At 41.9% G+C, this 18,724-nt stretch overlaps 1 protein-coding gene across 3 annotated transcripts in view; it reads left to right on the forward strand.

Moving 5' to 3' along the window:
• The window catches only part of Cpne4 (copine 4), a 477,370-nt gene that overhangs the window by 357,537 nt on the left and 101,109 nt on the right, over positions 1-18,724 (forward strand). For all 3 annotated transcript variants that reach the window (XM_036193242.1, XM_036193244.1, XM_036193243.1), the window contains exons 6-7: positions 299-382; positions 5,560-5,649. In XM_036193242.1, the coding sequence (XP_036049135.1) occupies positions 299-382; positions 5,560-5,649 (174 nt within the window). The remainder of the gene's footprint in view (positions 1-298; positions 383-5,559; positions 5,650-18,724) is intronic.

The raw sequence follows: 18,724 nt of genomic DNA on the forward strand, positions 1-18,724 counted from the left end.
AGCAAATACTTTACAAAGACCTTGGAGTTCAGTTGCAGCTAGTTCCAGGTCAGGGAGTGGATTAGAGGGACAGGGACACAGCTAAGAAGGGTGGTGTGCACTACCTCGGGGCAAGGAGGAGAAGGTGATGAAGCTGAGGCTGACCTTCCAAAGAGAAATGCCAAGCTGGCCTCCACTGCACAGGAAGTCACGGGGTAGATGATGATAATTAAGCCTACCAGTGTTCACTGCTAGATCAAGTTCAAAAGAGAAAGAAAAGGAAAAAAAAAAAAAACTTAATTCTGTTTGTCCATTTTAGGATTTCTTCAGTAAATCCGACCCATTTCTGGAAATTTTCAGAATGAATGATGATGCAACTCAGCAGCTTGTGCACCGGACAGAGGTAAGAGGCCTGAGTCCCCATCTGAGGAGATCAGCTTGAGAAGTGTCCATACTCCTTTCCCTTTTTTGTAAATAATTTTCAGTTTTTAAGTTAAAATATAATCATACTATTTCCCCCTTCACTGTCCTCTCTCTAACCCCTCCCATGTACCCCTTTGCTCTCCCTCAAATTCATGACCTCTGTTTCTTTAATTGGGGAGTGTGGTGTTCCTACAAATAGAAATACAGCCTGCATAGTCCATAAAATGTTGCTTGTATGGTTTTAGAGCTGACCACTTGGTATTGGAACAAGAGTTAAGGGGTCTTCTCTGGGGAAGGCGGTTTGTCCTGTTCTCACCATTCCTCTGTTGTCTGTGGTTCTTTGTCTAGGGTTGGGGCCATAACATTTCCTCCTCCATGTTAGTTTACTGCCCGTAGACAAAGACCTAGGCCCCCTCTCTCCTCAAAATAATCCTCATGTTTTAGGCTTGGGTTTTTACTCTAGTTTTATAAATTTGAAGAAAAGACCCCTTTCCTTCCCTTCTAGATCCATTCTCACACAGCTGACTTTCAATATAGTCAACCAGCAATTTGATTATAATAAATTAGGAATGCTAGGACCAGCAAGGAAGCTCTCAGTCTGGTGACCCGAGTTTGATACCCAGCACCTACATGTGAAAGGAAAAAACTGACCCCGAAAATTTGTTCTCTGACCTCCATCCATGCACTGCAATGAATAGGCCACTGCACGTCTACATGCATGTGTGTATGCACACACGAAGTAAACATGGAACACATTAACTATGATATGAGCTAACATTTGATGAGACAGTTGGGAATGAAGCATCATCTGAAATGATTTACATGCAGTATTTTACTTCTTATTCCTTGGTAATACAGTTATCCCCACTTTTCAGTCGAAGGAACTGGGCTTTGGGGCAGTTACACCATTTCCCATGTTTCACAGTTGGCAATGGGTGGGGCTGAGATTTACATCAAGGTTATTTGAGTCAGCTTCACGATTTTGTAAGGCAATATGTTTCCTCAGGGAAGTATTTATCCTGGAGCTGTCATGGCAGCTGAAGCCCTGCTACAACAGCCACTGGGTCAAACAGTGCTCCTTCTCACTCATTCTCTCTCCCAACAGCCCCCTGTCCACTGCTTTTGTTATCACTGTCCCCAAATACCTGGCCGAAGCAACATAAAGGCTGAAAGCTTTGTTTTTGCTCTTGTTGTCAAAGAATACAGCCTACTGTGGGAGAGGAGACAGAGTAGCTGGGGTGGCACTGTCCAAGGTATAGAAACTTGCAATGGGGCTTAACTACACCATTGAGAATCAGGAAGCAGAGACAGGACCAGAAATAGGGCCCTTGTGGTTAATGTCTCCCAGCAAGGCAGTGAGTGTTTCCCAAAGTTTCCACAGGCATTCAAAAGCTGAATGAACTAGGAACAAGTGTTCAAATATGTAAGTCTGTAGGAGACCTTTCAGAGCCACACTATAACAGGTCCTAACCCTTATCCTTCCCTACCCTAAGTCCCTGGTGTTACTACCTCATATTTATAATCAGTGCCTATGGTGGTTAGCCTCCATTGTCAACTTGATAGGATTTAGAATCACCTAGAGAGGAAACAACAAAAACAACAACAACAAACAGACAAAAAATACCAAGGGGGTTGTCTTGATTAGGGTTTCTTTTTTTTCCATGTGGAGAGTTTATAATAGGGAGATGAAAAGAAAGATAGGAGAGAGATGGAGAGAAAGAGAGAAGAAGGAGGAGGAGGAGGAGGAAGAGGAGGAGAAGGAAGAAGAGGAGGAGGAGGAGGAGGAGGAGGAGGAGGAGGAGGAGGAGGAGAAGAAGAAGAAGAAGAAGAAGAAGAAGAAGAAGAAGAAGAAGAAGAAGAAGAAGAAGAAGAAGAAGAAGATGAAGAAGAAGAGAGAGGAAGGTTGAGGGTGTGCACCTCCTGGGAAGAAAATGGGAAGAGAACTTAATTAGGGTTTCTATTTCTGTGAAGAGACACCATGACCATGGCACCTCTTATAATTGAGGTGATGGCTTATAGTTTCAGAGGTTTAGTCCATTATCATCATGGTGGGGAGCATGCAGGCAGACATGGTGCTGGCTACATCATGATCAGGAGGCAACAGAAAATGGTCTGTGACACTGGGAGTGGCCTGAGCATATATGAGACCTCAAAGCCCACCCCCACACTGACACACTTCCCCCAATAAGGCCACACCTACTTCAACAAAGCCACATCTCCTAATAATGTCACTCCCTTTGGGGGCCATTTTCTTTCAAACCACCACAGGGGTGTATGAGGACATTTCCAGAGAGGATTAACTATGTCAGGAAAAGCCCATGGTGGAAGTGAGCACCCTTTCCTGTGGACTGGAGTCTCAGAATGAATAGAAGGGAGAAAGCAGGCAGAGTGCCAATATTCATCTCTGTCTGCTTTCTGACTGCTCACGCAGTGTGACCTCATGCACCCTCTGCCATGCTCTCCCTGTTATGATGACAAACTGTACCCTTCCCATGTTAGTTGCTTTAGTCAGGCATTTTGTCAACATAATAAGGGAAGAAATTAATACAGCAACCAACTCCAACCTCTATTGTTTTATTAGATTTGCAAACCAGAGCATGGGGAATTCTCTAAGAAGAAAATAGAATAATGGTGCTAAATGACCTGACACTCAGAGAAGAGCCTGTGTCAATGTCAAAGGAAAGAGAGTGGGAATGCCCATGATTTTCATGGGTAACAGTGGGGGCACCATATTCCTACCATGTCACTTTGTCAATCTATTTTCCTGAACCAACAAAGGGGAATTCTGTTATTCTTAAAGTTGACAAGAATTAAACAGTCTCAAATGGGCCACTAGTAGATGTGATCTGGCATGTGGCTTGCACCAAACTATGTGCTTAATTAAACAATAGATAAGTGTTTAGAGTTGGCTGTATAAATGGGGTGTCTTGTGTATGCTGAAGAATAATATGAGTGTCTGGACTCCAGTCCCTGAAAATTTGACTAACAAGTAGAAAGTACAGGTTCCCTGAGTGCTCCTCTCTCACTATCACCAAATGTTTTTCTGCTGATATAAAGATTCCTATGGTAAAAATCAACTTTGGGGAAGGAAGTGAACAGAAGAAAGGAGAAGAGATACAAATTAATATTGTTGGATTCTTCTCTCCTAAGACCCTTTTTTCCATGATTCTTGTCAGGTGTTCTCCAATTGTTGATACTGGGAATTTTTTTCTGTTCCCAAGAAACTATGCAATTTCTGACCCAAGCCCAGTGCTGGGGAATTTTGGAATTTCATAATATTGGTGATTACAAAGTTTTCTAACAGATCAAACAGCATAGCATCAATAGTTCCTCTTGCTTACTCAGTAGTTCCAAAATAAGTACACAGTGTTATTCTCTTGGGGTAGATACACACACATATATAAACATATACATACACACACACACACACACACACACACACACACACATACTCATGCATACATGCATGCACATACATTTTTGAAATTTTTAGTTAAAATTTGATTTGCTATTGAATTTTCCAAAAATGCTAGTAACTGTAAGGAATTAGAATGAACACAGGCCATATTATCCAGTTTTCCTTCTCACAAGAATTTGATCATGCCCAGGATATCTGGAGACAAGACAAAGTCACAAAGGAACCTTGTTTCTGTATTTTAACACATTAAAGTAAATTTAATAATGGATCTGGGATCTAATCAATAATTCATAGTTATAGTAATAAATTCAGTAGAAGTGGGAATCATTTATGAATAATTACAAATTACATTATTTGGAGACAGACTTATTTTTTTAAAATCCACAAAGATATCCACCTAAAACTTCATATGAAGAAAGATTAACATGGCAGAGTTCAATTTAACAATTTTTACCTTTATTTCTGTGTCCCCAAAAGCAATAGTTTTTAGGCTTCATTCACCAGATAACCTGGAAGGCCTCCCTTAAAACTGTTTATGGGACTGGATAGAGCCCAGAATTTGTGTTTGTAAGAAGTCCCCAGTAACATAGCACCTACTAGTTCAGGAACCGTAATTTGGTAGTCTCTGCCCTAGAATACATGCTTGGTACTTATTGTTCACACTGAACCAAGCTGAATTATTCAAACTGTCAAAAGACAGACTAAGTCTCATGGAGCCTTAGGCAATATTCAGCCAAGATCGTGATTAGTAAGCTAATTATAAACAGATTTTGCTATATTATTGATTTAGTTTATAATCTGAAGAATTTTCATGTTATATCTTTCTAAATATTCCAATTGAGATAGATGGTGATCAGCTAATGTAAAACTGCTGTTAGTATTCTTCATCTAGAAAATTCTCTGGCTCTCTGTCACAGCTTACCAAAGCTCTCCCATATGTATATGTATATGTATATGTATATGTATATGTATATGCATATGTATATGTATATGTATATGTATATGTATATGTATATGTATGTGTCATACATACATGTATTAGTGTATTGTGGTCATTTGCCACCCTTTACTCTCTCTTAACCTTCTTTCACCTCTACTGGATGCCTTCTAATCAACAAGTTTGCCTCCTACTTTGATTTTTTTGTGTGTTTGTGTGACCCACTGAATTTAACCAAGACTGCTTGCATGAGCATGGTTGTGGGTTTGCCTGCTGGGGCATGGACAACTCACTAGAGGATACACCATGATACTAAAAGACTCCCTGGCTCCAACAACCATGAACTGCTCATAACTCCTCAGTTAGGGGTGGTGATTCTTTAATCGTACCCCTCCACCCTTGCCAAATACCTTTCCTCTGCTGACTCCAATGGGAAAGAATTTATGCCATAAGATCTACGGGACTGGGGAATCCTTTATCAGTGGCCAGAGGCAGCCTTGCCCCAACTCCAGGCCTTTTGCTGTAGAAGAGGTCACCTCCTATATCCACATCGTAGTCAAAGTCACTATCATTAGTCATGAAACAACATCTGGGACAGTGACCACAGGAGTTCCACCCACAATGATGTACTTTGTGGCCACTCTTAAAATACTCACTACTCTCAAGTTTCATTAAGCTGTAAGTTCCAAACACTTGCCCTTTCATAAGCACCGCTGTGTCTTCTCAAGTAGTTTCTATGTTGAAGTACGAAACTGTCAAGCCTTCCCTCTTCAAATCACTATTCATGTCTTTCTCTTCCCAGGTTGTGATGAACAACTTAAGCCCAGCTTGGAAGTCGTTCAAAGTATCAGTAAATTCTCTGTGCAGTGGAGATCCAGACCGCCGCCTGAAGGTTAGACCCATATCCAAGAGATGTGAATTTGAAAATGCACTGAATCCTCCCTCTTCTTTTCACATGAACATTGGCACCTAGAATTTTCTGTCGCTTTTTTTCAACCCTCTCACCTTGTAGAATCTTAATGGAAGAAAGGCAGGCTGTTTCTTCTGCCAGAGCTATCGATGCTTAGACAATAGCTCAAAATAAATCCTAATGTATTGTGTCAAAAGACAGCACCTGGGGCTTCTCAGAAACAAAATGTGGTAATAACTTCAGAGTATAATTGGAAGTTTCTGGAAGGAAAATATTTCTTCATTAAATATCTATGGTTATATAATGTGTTACTCCCCACTCCCACATCCACCAGTGTGGTAGTTTGAAATAGTACACATGTTTAGCTTATAACTTTGTGCGTTGGCAAACTGGCCTGGTCTAGGTGGTTTTTAGACTGAGCTGGCTTGGTCTCTATTCGGCATTTGTGTTCCAATGCCCATGAACATGTTGACAACTCTGGAGGTATGCTGACTGTTGTATGCAGTGGGGGTGGGAGGGAGGTTGAGCCTTAGATCTCATCATCATACACACTATCTTAAACTTTTATATCTAATAACTGTGGGTTCCAAGAGCCTCAAACAGAAGCTGCAAGGCCTCTGAATGCAAGGCTAAGAACTTAGTTACTTCCTCCACAGCCTAGAAGCCAAAGTATGTAACTTGACTACTCCAAATTTAGACACAATAAATTCTACCTCTCCATGGGAAGAATTGCAAAGTTTTAGGACCATTTTTAAATCTACCATAAATGCTTTGAGCACTATGGGGAATGCAGAAATGGGGAATCATGAGAGGGAGACAACAGACTGTATACCAGAAATTGGTTTATATGGACACCTGCTGTGGTCAATGCGCTGGCCTGCCCTTGACCTTGGAAGCTTACAAAGGTATTCCCTTGTTAATACCACAGAACTGATTCTATTGATTCAGGATTACTAACTAACTCATTGGACACAAAGTGCCTGTAAGCCAGAAGTCCAGTTGATTAATGTTCAGTGAGAAACATGATTATCAAGTAGATTCAGGGTCCCATCAGTTTCTCTAGAGCATTATATTGTGAGCAAACAAGGAAGACAGTTATTAGAAAGTAAATGGTAAATGGAGTCTGAGGGCATAGGAAAGAGTGCTGGGTAACTCAGACATTAGCCTTCAGATGCTGAAAGTCAAGAGCATCCTCTTCCACAAGTGGGCAAAAGGAATGGTCCACTCACCACTCAAAATAAACATTCATGTTTGCCTTTTAGGGAACACATTCTCATAAAATTGTGAGATGGGCACTATTATGGTATCTTTCCTGTTGTTGTGATAGAAATACTTTAACAAAAGCAACTTAAGGGAAATCATGTTTATTTCAGCTCCCAGGTCCAGGCTACAGTCCATCATGGTGGGGGAGTGAAGGCATCAGGCACTCAAAGCAGCTGCTGGTCATGTTGTATCTGCAGCCAGAAGAGAGCAATGAGTTATGCATGCTAGTGCTCAGCTCAGTTCTGCACTCTTATACAGTTCAGGCCCCACCCACAATCCAAATGGGTCTTCCCACATCTATTAACATGATCAAGATAACTGGCCGAAGGCAGGCCCAGGGGATCATCTCCCTGGAGATTCTCACTTTTGTCCAGTTGACAGTTAACAGTGCCATCATAGACACTTCCACCATTTGCCTTTGTGACTGCATTCCCCTCATCCCATTCACTCTGAAGACTTTGTTCAGATGGATAATGCTCTTTTAGTCTCAGTGTTATTATTCAGGTTAGAATCCCATCTGTTTGGTTAGTCCTAATCACGTTAATGTTGTATATCTTTGCTTAACCCCACTCAGTGTTGAATTGTCAGTGAATTCACTCGCTGACTACAATGTTGCTAGTGACAAGTCCAAGTTTTATCTCTGTCTCTTATGAAAAACAAAGTTATTTTGGGAAAACCTCTGGAAACTCATTCATGCCAAAAATTGGGACTTCTGACTGGGTTTCTTGGTAGAAACTCCTTTTCAAGATGCTCAAGAGCTACAGTTCGGGTATGGGAGGCAATCACCAACTCTGCTCTGAACAGTGCTCACCCATTCCAGGAAGATAAATGTCTTCCTTGGGCTGCGAATAAAATAACACCTCCTTTGGTGTTTTGTCACTGGGAGTTACTGAATGGGTAAAAAGGAGTATTTAATACAGTTGAATGAAAAAAATGTAAATAAGGAGGACTTTGTGGGTTGTTGAGAGCTCTGAGGTCTCTGTAGGAACAAGAACTCATAAGAAATAGATATGGAGATAATCTGATAGAAAGCAGAAAGAGGCAGAAATAAGGAATGAGGGAGAGCTGGAAGAATAAAGGAAGAAAGAGGAAAAGATGCAGAAGTGAAACATGGAAGAAGGCTCAGTTTCTTAGCATCCTCACAGCTGATATATTGGGTACTGTTCTGGGGGCTGTGGTGTGTATTCTACAGTGCTTAGTGTTGGTCTCTTTCTCTTTCCCTCCCTCCCTCTCTCCATCCCTCCCTCTCTCATCATTTTGGTAACCCAAAATATATTTAGACATTGAAAAATGTTCCCTAGAGGGTAAAATCACTTTTAATTAAGAATTGCTGGTACAGACCAATGTTCTCAAACTCCTGATGTATCTGTAATCCCTACAGGGCTTATTAAAATAGCAATGGCTGAGGCTCACCCCAAACCCCAGTTTATGATTCAGGAGGTATAGCATGGGCATAAGAATTTGCATTTCTGTCAGGTTTCCTGATGGAATTCATGCTCCTGTTCCATTGACTTTGAGATTAAGCGTTGGCGGCATTCTTTAGTTTCCATGGTGCACTTCCTCTTCCTGCCCTCCTCTCTGCCACACTCTCTCTGAGCAGTTCTCAGGCCCAGGCTGTCCTCTCTCCACATGCATGCAGGATTAACCAGAGTCAGCTCTCTGACCAAGGATTGCTCTCCTCATTCTTCTGTTTTTCCTAGAGCATACTGCCTGCATTTGAGTCTCTTCAATCTCTTCCCCTACACATAGAAGACCTTCCTGGAGACTCTATGGGATGCTTTCTAGCCTCACTTACCAATACTTCCTTAACCCTTGTAGGAATGAGAGTATGCACATGTGTGTGTGTGTGTGTGTGTGTGTGTGTGTGTGTGTTTATGTTCTTATACATGTATATACATATATATGAAGGCCAGAGGACAACTTGGTATTTTTCCTTAGGTGATGTCCACTTTCAGCAAACAAAACAGGGTCTCTCACTGGCCATGGACTCACAACATAGCCTAAGCCAGCTTGCCAGTGGGCCCTAGAAGTCTGCTTGTCTCCACTGTCACAGTGATGGGCTTAAACATGCACTATTACCCCCTGGCTCTTTTACTTAATGTGGACTCTAGGGATCAACCTCCAGTCCTCATGTCTGACAAGCAAGCTCTTTGCAGAATGCACTCTCACTAGTTCTCAGTCTTCCTGCAGATGTCTGCAGCTGTCTCTGTCTCCCTGGCTGATGTTGCTTCTCCACATAGGAGAAGTGCATGCAGACACCTAGCACATCCAGGCCTTGCCCAGAGTTCGTATGCAGTAACTGTTTCTGGCATTGAACTGTGAAAGAGTGAAGGTAGTGCAGAGATTGGTGGGATAGACCTAAGCTTCCTTGTGAGGGGCCCAACCCCCACTGGCATGCTGGCCTCCAGTGGCACTCGTCTGCTCACTATAACATAGGCTCTTGTGAAAGGCAGGGTGGATTCTTGTGCAGCCTTTCTGCTGTTGGTTGATTTTTACTCTTTACTCTTTGTCCTTTGGGGGCCTGCCACCCAGCTCCCAAATAAATCACACAGAGGCTTATTATTTCTTATGAGTGCCTGGCCTTAGCTTAGCTTGTTTCTAGCCAGCTTTTCTTAAATCATCCTTTTTTTTTTTTAAGTTAACCTTTTGCCTCTGGGCTTTCAGCTTTCTCTGTTTCTGTATATCTTTTCTTTCCTTCTTGTTCTGTGTGTGGCTGTGTGACAGTCCCCTTCTTTTCTTGCTTCTTGATCTTTCTTCCCAGATTTCCCTTGGTATTTATTTGCTCTGCCTGTCAGCCCCACCTATCCTTTCTCCTGCCTTGCTATTGGCCGTTCAGCTCTTTATTAGACCAGTCAGGTGTTTTAGACAGGCACAGTAACACAGGTTCACAGAGTTAAACAAATGTAACATAAAAGAATGCAGCACATCTTTACATCATTAAAACAAATGTTCCACAGTATAAACAAATGTAGCACACCTGAAAATAATATTCTACAATACATTTTATTTATATTTATTGGTTATTTTGCTTCAAGAGTGACCATGACATTCTAATATGTCCTTCTCCAAATGCAGCAGTACCATACTGCTAGACAGGAGCTCTGATCACATGGGTGTTAGTCTGCCCACAATTAAAAAAAGTGAATTTCTTAAACCATCTGTCAGGTTAGATTTTTAAATCCTAGCTTAACAATGAAGATTTTGTCCCAATGCATCATTTAAATGCCTTCCTTCTTTATGCAGCATCTACACGAATATCTATCTATTGGCTTGCTTATCCATTTGTTTGTTTATGTGTTGTTTTGTTTGGAACTCCTATCCATGATAAAAGTCAAAATAGTGACTAAATGACTTTTACAAAATTTATTTATTTAATATGAAAGTATTTAAATACATAGGCAGTTTAAAAAGTGCTCCTTATACCATCACACAGCTTAAGCAGTCATTAATATGGCCAACTTTATGTCATCCACTCCCTGAAGTTCCCTGTCCCAGTCATACCTGTGGGCCATTTTGAGACAAATCCAGAGCAGGCTCAATGCCTGTGAAGCCTGGTAAGCAAACAGAAGGCATATAGTGCTCTCAGGGATACCCACCATCACCACCACCAAGTTCTTATTTTTTTTAAATTAGCAGGGAAAATAATATTTCAAATTGGATGAAATATTTACATGTTTTGCTGCATCATAAAATGATGGTGGTTTAAGGGCCTGTGGGAGTCTACTATGGAAAGCCATAAAGGAAAAAGAGCCTGGGGTCAAACAATACTCTGCCATGGCCCTATCTTAGCCACCATATTTCCTGACCTGAAAATACTCCAGGGTGTGTACTACTGAAGGATAAAGGACCTTCCAATAAACACAACCATGAAAGTATCTCATGCCCAAGAATATTAACTGCAGGTGCTTCATGCTATCAGATACCCTGTCACCTGTGTATATTTGCCTCTCTCCTCATGATTTGCTAACTTATTAAACAGTTGGATTTTCTGTTTTCTAATGTGTGCATATGTATGCATGTGTGTTTTGTATACATGTGTGTAGATGTATATACCCAACGAGTGCTGGGACTAGAGGAGAATGTGTGGGTGGGTGCCCTGCTCTATCACTTTCCATCTTGTTCTCTTGAGACAAGGTCGCTGAATCTGCAGCTAGGCTGACAGCCAGCAAGCCCCACTAATCCTTTCTCTGCCCCACCCACATGAAGTGCTGGGTTTACTGGCATATGCACATGAGGCCACACATAACTTTTACTTGAGTGCTGGGGATTTGCACTTGCCTATGCAGCAAGCTCTCTCACCACTGAGATGTCTTACCAGCCCCAGTTTTCCTGGTTTTATATTATACTTTAAACAAAGCCCGGGATGCGAATAAGACTCTTTTAATGAATTAGTTTTTGTTCCTTTGTGTTTTTAGATTTGTTTTCTGTGCAGTTTTCTTAAAGAAAAACCAGTATGGTTTCTCCTGGAGTGTTTCCTATATTCTCTGTTGCCTACAAATTGGTCATTGGGGCCTGAACACATTCAAGTTCTGTTTCCTCTGACAAGAATGCTCTTGTTATTATTAAGAATTCATGGGTTTTCATATGAGTGTTTCAGTTTGTTTCAGCTATTATTAATCCTTTAACATATTGCATCATTCCATATTTGAGCAAAGAAAGCTCCTTTGAATCAGCCTTGAATTCTTCTAACACAAACCTCATGCATCGGGTGCTTAATAATTTCCTTGCTTTCTAGACCAAAGCTTTGAAATCATGAATTTTAAGGTTCTATAATTTCTTATTTCTTAATATATCTTTATGTGAATGTCAAGTTGTTAAATATCTCTTGAATCCACCCCTCCTGTATTTGATTTATTAAAAAATAAATCACCATGATAATCATATTTTTCTACTAAAACAAAATGCATCATTTTCTGTCATTGTAACATTTAACAAGAAAAATGTCTACATGTAAGTTATTTTATGAGGTCTGAGACCCTGAATCATTCCATGTTCCATTAAGGGAAAAATACTCTCCCAAAAAACAATTCAATGAAATGTAGTATTCATCATTTCCTTTGATTTGAACAACACACTGCTCCTACATAAGTCATGTTTCAGAGACAGTGTAGTGTTCACCAAGGATTCTTCCAGATGGGGGGCTCTTAGAGAACTACAGGACTGGGGAGCACCATCAGCAAACGTTTATTGACACAACAGTGTGCTTGGTACTGAGGAGAAATACCACATCAGAGCAATCTTGACAAACTCCACATGCTCACAGTGAGAACTTTGAATCACCCCCACTAAAGAGTCAGATTCTGTCTGCTCTTCTAATACCTCAGTCACAAAGATGACTTGGAGACTCCCCTCCATAGAGTTCATGTGACATCCTTGGAGTCAGTGATGATGACAGTTAGCTGCCTCGAGGAGGAACTGTTTCTGGGACCCATCCCCCATGCCTTAGGCAGGCCAGAGGTCCAGGCTGGTAAGGGAGATGGTGGTGAGGTAGGCATAGACAAAACATAGGCAGGTAATTGGAATAACAGATAGGAAGATGTGGAAGCTAAAGAAGCACTCGGACCCGTGAATACGGGAAAGAAAGCCCAAACATACATAAAAGCAACGTCCAGGGGATACTGGTGCCCGCCGTCTATTTTGCTCATCTTTCCACTCTTGCCGGCTGCCATGCTGATTGACTGTAAACAGCCATATTTCCAGGTTGCCACCTGACAACCCCAAAACTGGACTTCGAAATGATTCTTAGAGTGATCTGTTAAGTCAAAATCCCAGATCAACAAGGCTGGAATCTTCCTTTCAGTGCTGGGCCCAGCCGTTTGTTAAACATGCACTAAAAGATACCACCTCCTTCTCTCTGACTCTGCAGCCTAGCTAACTTCCTGCTGGTCCTTCCCTTCGGCACATCAGCTTTTTTTCCGCCATCTTAACACAAAGTTAAGTGCACATGTCTGTGTGTACATTTTCTAGATTTCAACATTTTTTGTGTTTGTTTGTTTGGTTGGTTTTTGGTTTTGGGAGATTTTTTTTTCTTTTTCTTTCTTTTTTTTTAATTCCAGGCAACTGGAATTGAGGAGGCCATTACTATGCTCAGGATTATTGGAAATTGTTAATTAAGAGCCTGCCATTATTGGGCAATTGAAAGAAACTTTACTTCCCTCTACTGCTTTATAATTGTGAGGGGGTTGGGAGGACTTGATGTCCATAGTCCTATTACATTTCCTTGAAATTTGTTCAAATTCAAGTGCTCTCCTCATGGCCTTCAGGGCTCAGGGCTGCTGAGCTTGTGCTTGTCACTCATACACCCTACCTAAATGTTCAGAAGTTTACATGCGGATTGAAGACTCATCCAAATCTCTCTTGATTCAATTATCTGTGGTGCTGAAATTTTTACTCCACTTGAGTAAATGGCACCCCTGATTCCAGATCCTACCTGAGATCTTCAATCAATACCATGGTATAGAAAGCAGTGTTAAATAATTCAGGAATCGGCTTCTGAACCGAGACAGGGTCATGGCTTCTTCACTTTCATATATCCTCCTTTTCATTATTGTCCTACTTCACAAATGAGGAATTAGAGATTCTGCTTTGTAGAAAAATTAAGATTACACAGCTAAATGAGCACAGTCTTAGTTTAAACCCAGGTCTCTCATGCCCCATTGTCTCTGCTAAAGAACAGATAATATTTACTGAGTGCTGGCCAGGCTCCAGGAACTGTGCTAGGCACTTGGCTTAAGTTTTCTCACTAAACTCTGTAATTATCTTACCTTAAACCATCCAGCAGAGGGCTGGAGATGCCTGTGTGTGGGGGTGGGGTGGGGTTGCTGTGCAAACATGAGGGCCTGAGTTCCAGTCCCTAGTACCCATTAAAAGGAGGGCACAACTGAATGCATCTGTAATCCCAGCACCAGGGAATAATGCAGGAGCAATGATAGTTGCCCAGCCCACTAGCTGGTTAGCCTAGCTGAATCAGTAATGATCTCCAGGCTCAGAGGTAGACATTGTCTTCAAATATAAGGGAGAGAGCAATTCAAGATGACTCTGGCATCTTCCGCCCGTCTACACCCATATGCACATACATAAGATATAAAAAAGCAATCCTGGACTAATAGAGAGCTGCCAAGTAACAAAAGTTTATGTCTTGCTTATTTAACAAGCACAGATAAAACTTTCAGATCAATGCCTGCTTCTCCATGATCAAAAACTCAGGTTTCTGCTGGATGTGGTGGTGCATGCCTTGAATCCTACCATAAGAGGAGGTGGAGGTAGGTAGATCTCTATGAGTTTGAGGCCACCCTGGTCTACATAGCAAGTGCCAGAGTAGTATAAGCTGCATAATCATACCCTGGAGAGAAGCCTTCAGGGTGGTGCTCAGGTTCCTTGTATTTGTGGCTCACCTACACCCTACTACTCATTTGCATCCAAGAAACAGAAAGAGGAAACTTTGGTTCTCCTGAAGTTTTAGCTGAAACCAGTTACTAGAACTCAGTAACACTGCTCAGTCACACTGAGCAGCAAGGCAAGCTGGGCAATGCAGTCTAGTAGTTAGATGCCTATAAAGAAAAGCAAAGAGATTTTTGTAACCGCCTATTTGACATTCACATGGGGAAATACTTTTATCACCCATTTTGTGGATGAGAAAACTAAGGCAAAGAAGAAGAAAATAACATTCTAACACCTAGATCCACAAAGTTTTAAAGTGACATGAACAGAACCAAGTCTATTTGACTTTTGAACTCGATTCCACACCACCGCTGTACAATTAAGCTTTCTGAAGGGACAGATATATCCTGTCTGCATGTTGAGAAGAGCAGTATACATACACACCTGGCCAGACCAATTGTCTTCCAGCCTTTCACCTTATCTTTAAGCCTCTTGCTGTTTTTGGTTGTTCTGTGTTAATAATCCATTCCTCTTTCCCCAAACATCAGCCTTTCCATCCTGAGTAGAATGTTGCCCCTATTCATGTCTCAGGCCCCTGATGCTAATGAGAGCCCTCCTCTGCCTGTCTTGTTTAGTACCTCCAAAGGGGGAGGAGTTAGGGCTCCTGCAAAAGGGATCAACCAGCAGGTACTGCTTCAATATCAAGGTGACATTTTATCAGTGAGAATCAGGGAGAGAGAGACTGAGACCATCTTCCCTAATCAAGTCCTGTTTTGTCCAGGAAATATACAAAGCTGAGTCTTTGGAGTTGGTGTTTAATGGGCATGGAGTTTTAGTGAAGAAGACAGATTATTTCCAGTGATGGATAATGGTAATGGTTATACCACAATACGGTCAGACTTAATGCTAGACAGCTATGCACTTACAAACAATTTGGTGGAAAATGCAGTATGATAAATCTTCTGCCACAATAAATAAATAATCATCTTCCAGTTAACATGACTGAACTTGAAACATCTACCTGGCATCACTGTACTGTGGTGCCTTTGGCTCCTGCCTACACTTCCTGCATCTTATCTATTCTTGCTCTGTCAGTCACCTCGTATGAGAGTGTGGCAGCTCCCCAAAGATTCCTTCTGACACTCAAGTTCTTCTGTTTCATAAACCCTTGTGGGAAGAGGAGGAGTCTTCTTTGCCCAACCATTATGAATGAAGAGTACAGGAGAGGTGGCACCAATATCACATCTTTCTTTTCCCCACACATCATCCTTTCAAACATTCATTGAGTAGAAGATCGCCTCTCCATGTGTCATGGCCCTCCATGCTAATGAGGATCCTCCTGTGCCTGCTGCACTTAGTAACTTCACAGGAAGGGAAATGAGGTCAGCCATAGGCACTGCTTCAATATCAAGGTCAAGTGACATTGAAGTCAAACTATTTTATTAGCAAAATGGTCCAAGGCCATGGCATGTCTTTAATGTCTGTCCAGATAACCTATCAGTTCTTGACTGGTTCAAAGAATGTTTTGAAGAAATCACGTGAATTGTGAACTAAAAGCTTCCCCACTTGGAGTGCTAATTTGAAGCTCTGGGATCTTTAGGTGAGGGGGTGGTGCTTAACTGGTGGGTGTGGTTCACTGGGGGAAGGCCTTTGAAGGTTATACCCAGCTCTGGTTCCAGTGTGTTTCCTGGTTAGCCACCAGGTGAGGAGTCTCTACCACCTTCTCCCACACCAGAAACCCCACAGTGCCTTCTATGCTGGGATGGACTAAAGCCCTCTGAAATCAGGAGCCAAGACAAGCCTTTACTCTCTCGTTTCTGTCAGGTGTTTTATTAAAGTGAAGAGTAAAGTAGCTAATGTAGAAAAGAATAGTCTGAATGGGAATTTGGGGAATCCCTTGATATAGCTGTAGGATAATTCTAACTTGTGAGACTTGTAGCATGAATCTTAAATGGTCTTATTAATAAAAACAAACCTGAGGCCAGGTATTGAGGTGAACGCTAGAAGATCAGAGAAGTAGAACAAGCCACAGACACCTCACCTTGCCAATTCCTCGGCTGGTCCTGTTTTCTCAGACTGGAAGCCTTTGAGTCCTTATCCAAATGGATCTCAGCTGAACTGCTTCTTGAAAGCCTGAAAGCTTAACCAACCTAGTTCCTGGTTTTCAGCCTTATATACCTTTCTGCTTTCTACCCTCACCTCCTGGGATTAAAAGCATGAGTCACCATGCCTGGCTGTTTCCAGTGTGGTTTTAAACTCACAGAGATCCAGATGGATCTCTGCCTCCCAAGTGATAGGATTAAAGGCGTGTGCACCACCATTTTCTGGCCTCTATATCTAGTGGCTGTTCTGTTCTCTGACCCCAGATAAGTTTATTAGGGGACACAATATTTTGGGGAACACAATACCACCACAGATACTGGCTGTTCTGTTCAGACAACACTGTGTGCTGCCCACAGTGATTACTCATTGCTGAGTTTGTTGGTTGGTTGGTTTGCTGGATTGCTAATCTAAGCCACTTACTCCATCATTTATTGTACTACATTGCTAACAACAACACTGAAAAAGTTGCCTCCAAAGACTTCAGTGTTCGTTTCTGCACAGTTGGAAATGTTTAAACCTGGCCTTGTCAATACAAAGGTCAAAATGAAGTTGACTTCCTGAGAGGCCTTTGCCTCTGAGTCAGTTCTGCAGGGTATACATGCAGCTCGACTCCCATGACTTAAACATTAAATAGCAATGTGTTTGGGGGGAAAAATCACAGTTTATAGCTTTTTTTTAGAGTTTTTCTCCAGAAAATATTTTCAATACAATCTTCAAATAAAACATTAGGAGGGTTATCTCTAAGGAAGCATGTCAGCTTTTGTGAAGAGAGTCTTTGAGGCCAAGGGAAGTGATCCTCCCTCTCAGGAATGCTATGCAGGGCAATCCCAAGGGCTACCTCCAGACCTGGAGGGGGTAGCAGCTTCCCTCATAGGTACAGCCTTCCCATGATCTCACCTGCCTGCAACAGCTTCAGCCATCAGAGTGGGCTGTAGAAGGTCAAGGTTATGCCATGTCTGTGAACATGAAACAAATTCCTTAAACTGAATATCAAGGAAGAAGAAACTTCTTACTAACCTTGCAAGACATTAATTATCTACTCTCTGAGAACAAGGGATTGCCTTTTTTTAAATGACCTTTTATCTAAAAGGGAACACAAATACTTTGTGACTATCCCAATAAAGAGAAGAAACAGACTAGCTGGGCAGTGGTAGTGCATGCCTTTAATTCCAGCACTTGGGAGGCAGAACCAGGCAGATCTCTGTGAGTTTGAGGCCATCATGGTCTGTAGAGCAAGTTCTAAGGTATCCAGGGCTACACAGAGAAACACTATCTTGGAAAAACCAAGAGGAGTGACTCTGTGTGTGTGTTTGTGTGTGTGTGTGTGTGTGTGTGTGTGTGTGTGTGTGTGAGAGAGAGAGAGAGAGAGAGAGAGAGAGAGAGAGGAAGAGGAAGGGGATGAGGGAGAGGGACAGGGAGAAAGAGGGAGAGGGAGAGGGAAAGGGAGAGGGAGAGAGAGAGAGAGAGAGAGAGAGAGAGAGAGAGAGAGAGAGAGAGAGAGAGAGAGAGGAAATAGTACAGTGGCCAGCCACACCTCTGCCTCATACAGTCAGAGATAAATGAGGAAGAGATGGAGAGATGCCTCCTCACCTTTCCTACAGAGGCTTCTCATCTTTGGAATTTCCAACCAGAGTCTGGTGTAGACTCCAGCTTCTTCAGTGAAAGGAATCTTTGTTCAAATACTTGACAGGAACTGGAAGAATTGACTCACACATGCTAGTTTATAAGAAATTAATAAAATATTAATAAATTGATTTGACAAAAAAAACTATATTCCTCATACTCCATATAGAGAGGGCTCTTCTCTCGTGTCTGAAAAGCAGTAACCAGAGCACCCAGCCTTGGGGGTTGTCTTTATAAAAGCTGGTGTTTTTCCTCAGAGCTAACTCTCCTCCTGTCTTGTCTGATGATTCTGTTGAAGATGCTTTCCAGAGCAAAATGCCCAGGATGACCATGGATTGTGATTCCCCTCCTCCTCCTCCTCCTCTTCCTCCTCCTCCTCCTCCTCAATAAATCACATTCCTATTTAGTGCTTATGTTATAGGAGACAGGCTGCATGCATCCCCATACCCTACAGAACTGACTCAGAGTCAAATGCCTCTCAGGAAGTCAAATCCAGCTCTGAAGACCTTCCTATTGACAAGGTTAAGTTAAAAACATGTCTAACTGTGCAGAAATAAACACTGAAATCTTTCAAGGCAACTTTCCAGTCCTCTGACTTGGACTGTGGATGACACTTCTCAAGCTAGAATGTTGATAAAGTAAGAAAGCAATATTCTCACTGGACTTTCAAATGAACATGTTCACTACA

Source organism: Onychomys torridus, chromosome 7, assembly GCF_903995425.1.
Source record: "Onychomys torridus chromosome 7, mOncTor1.1, whole genome shotgun sequence".
NCBI classification, from domain to species: domain Eukaryota; kingdom Metazoa; phylum Chordata; class Mammalia; order Rodentia; family Cricetidae; genus Onychomys; species Onychomys torridus.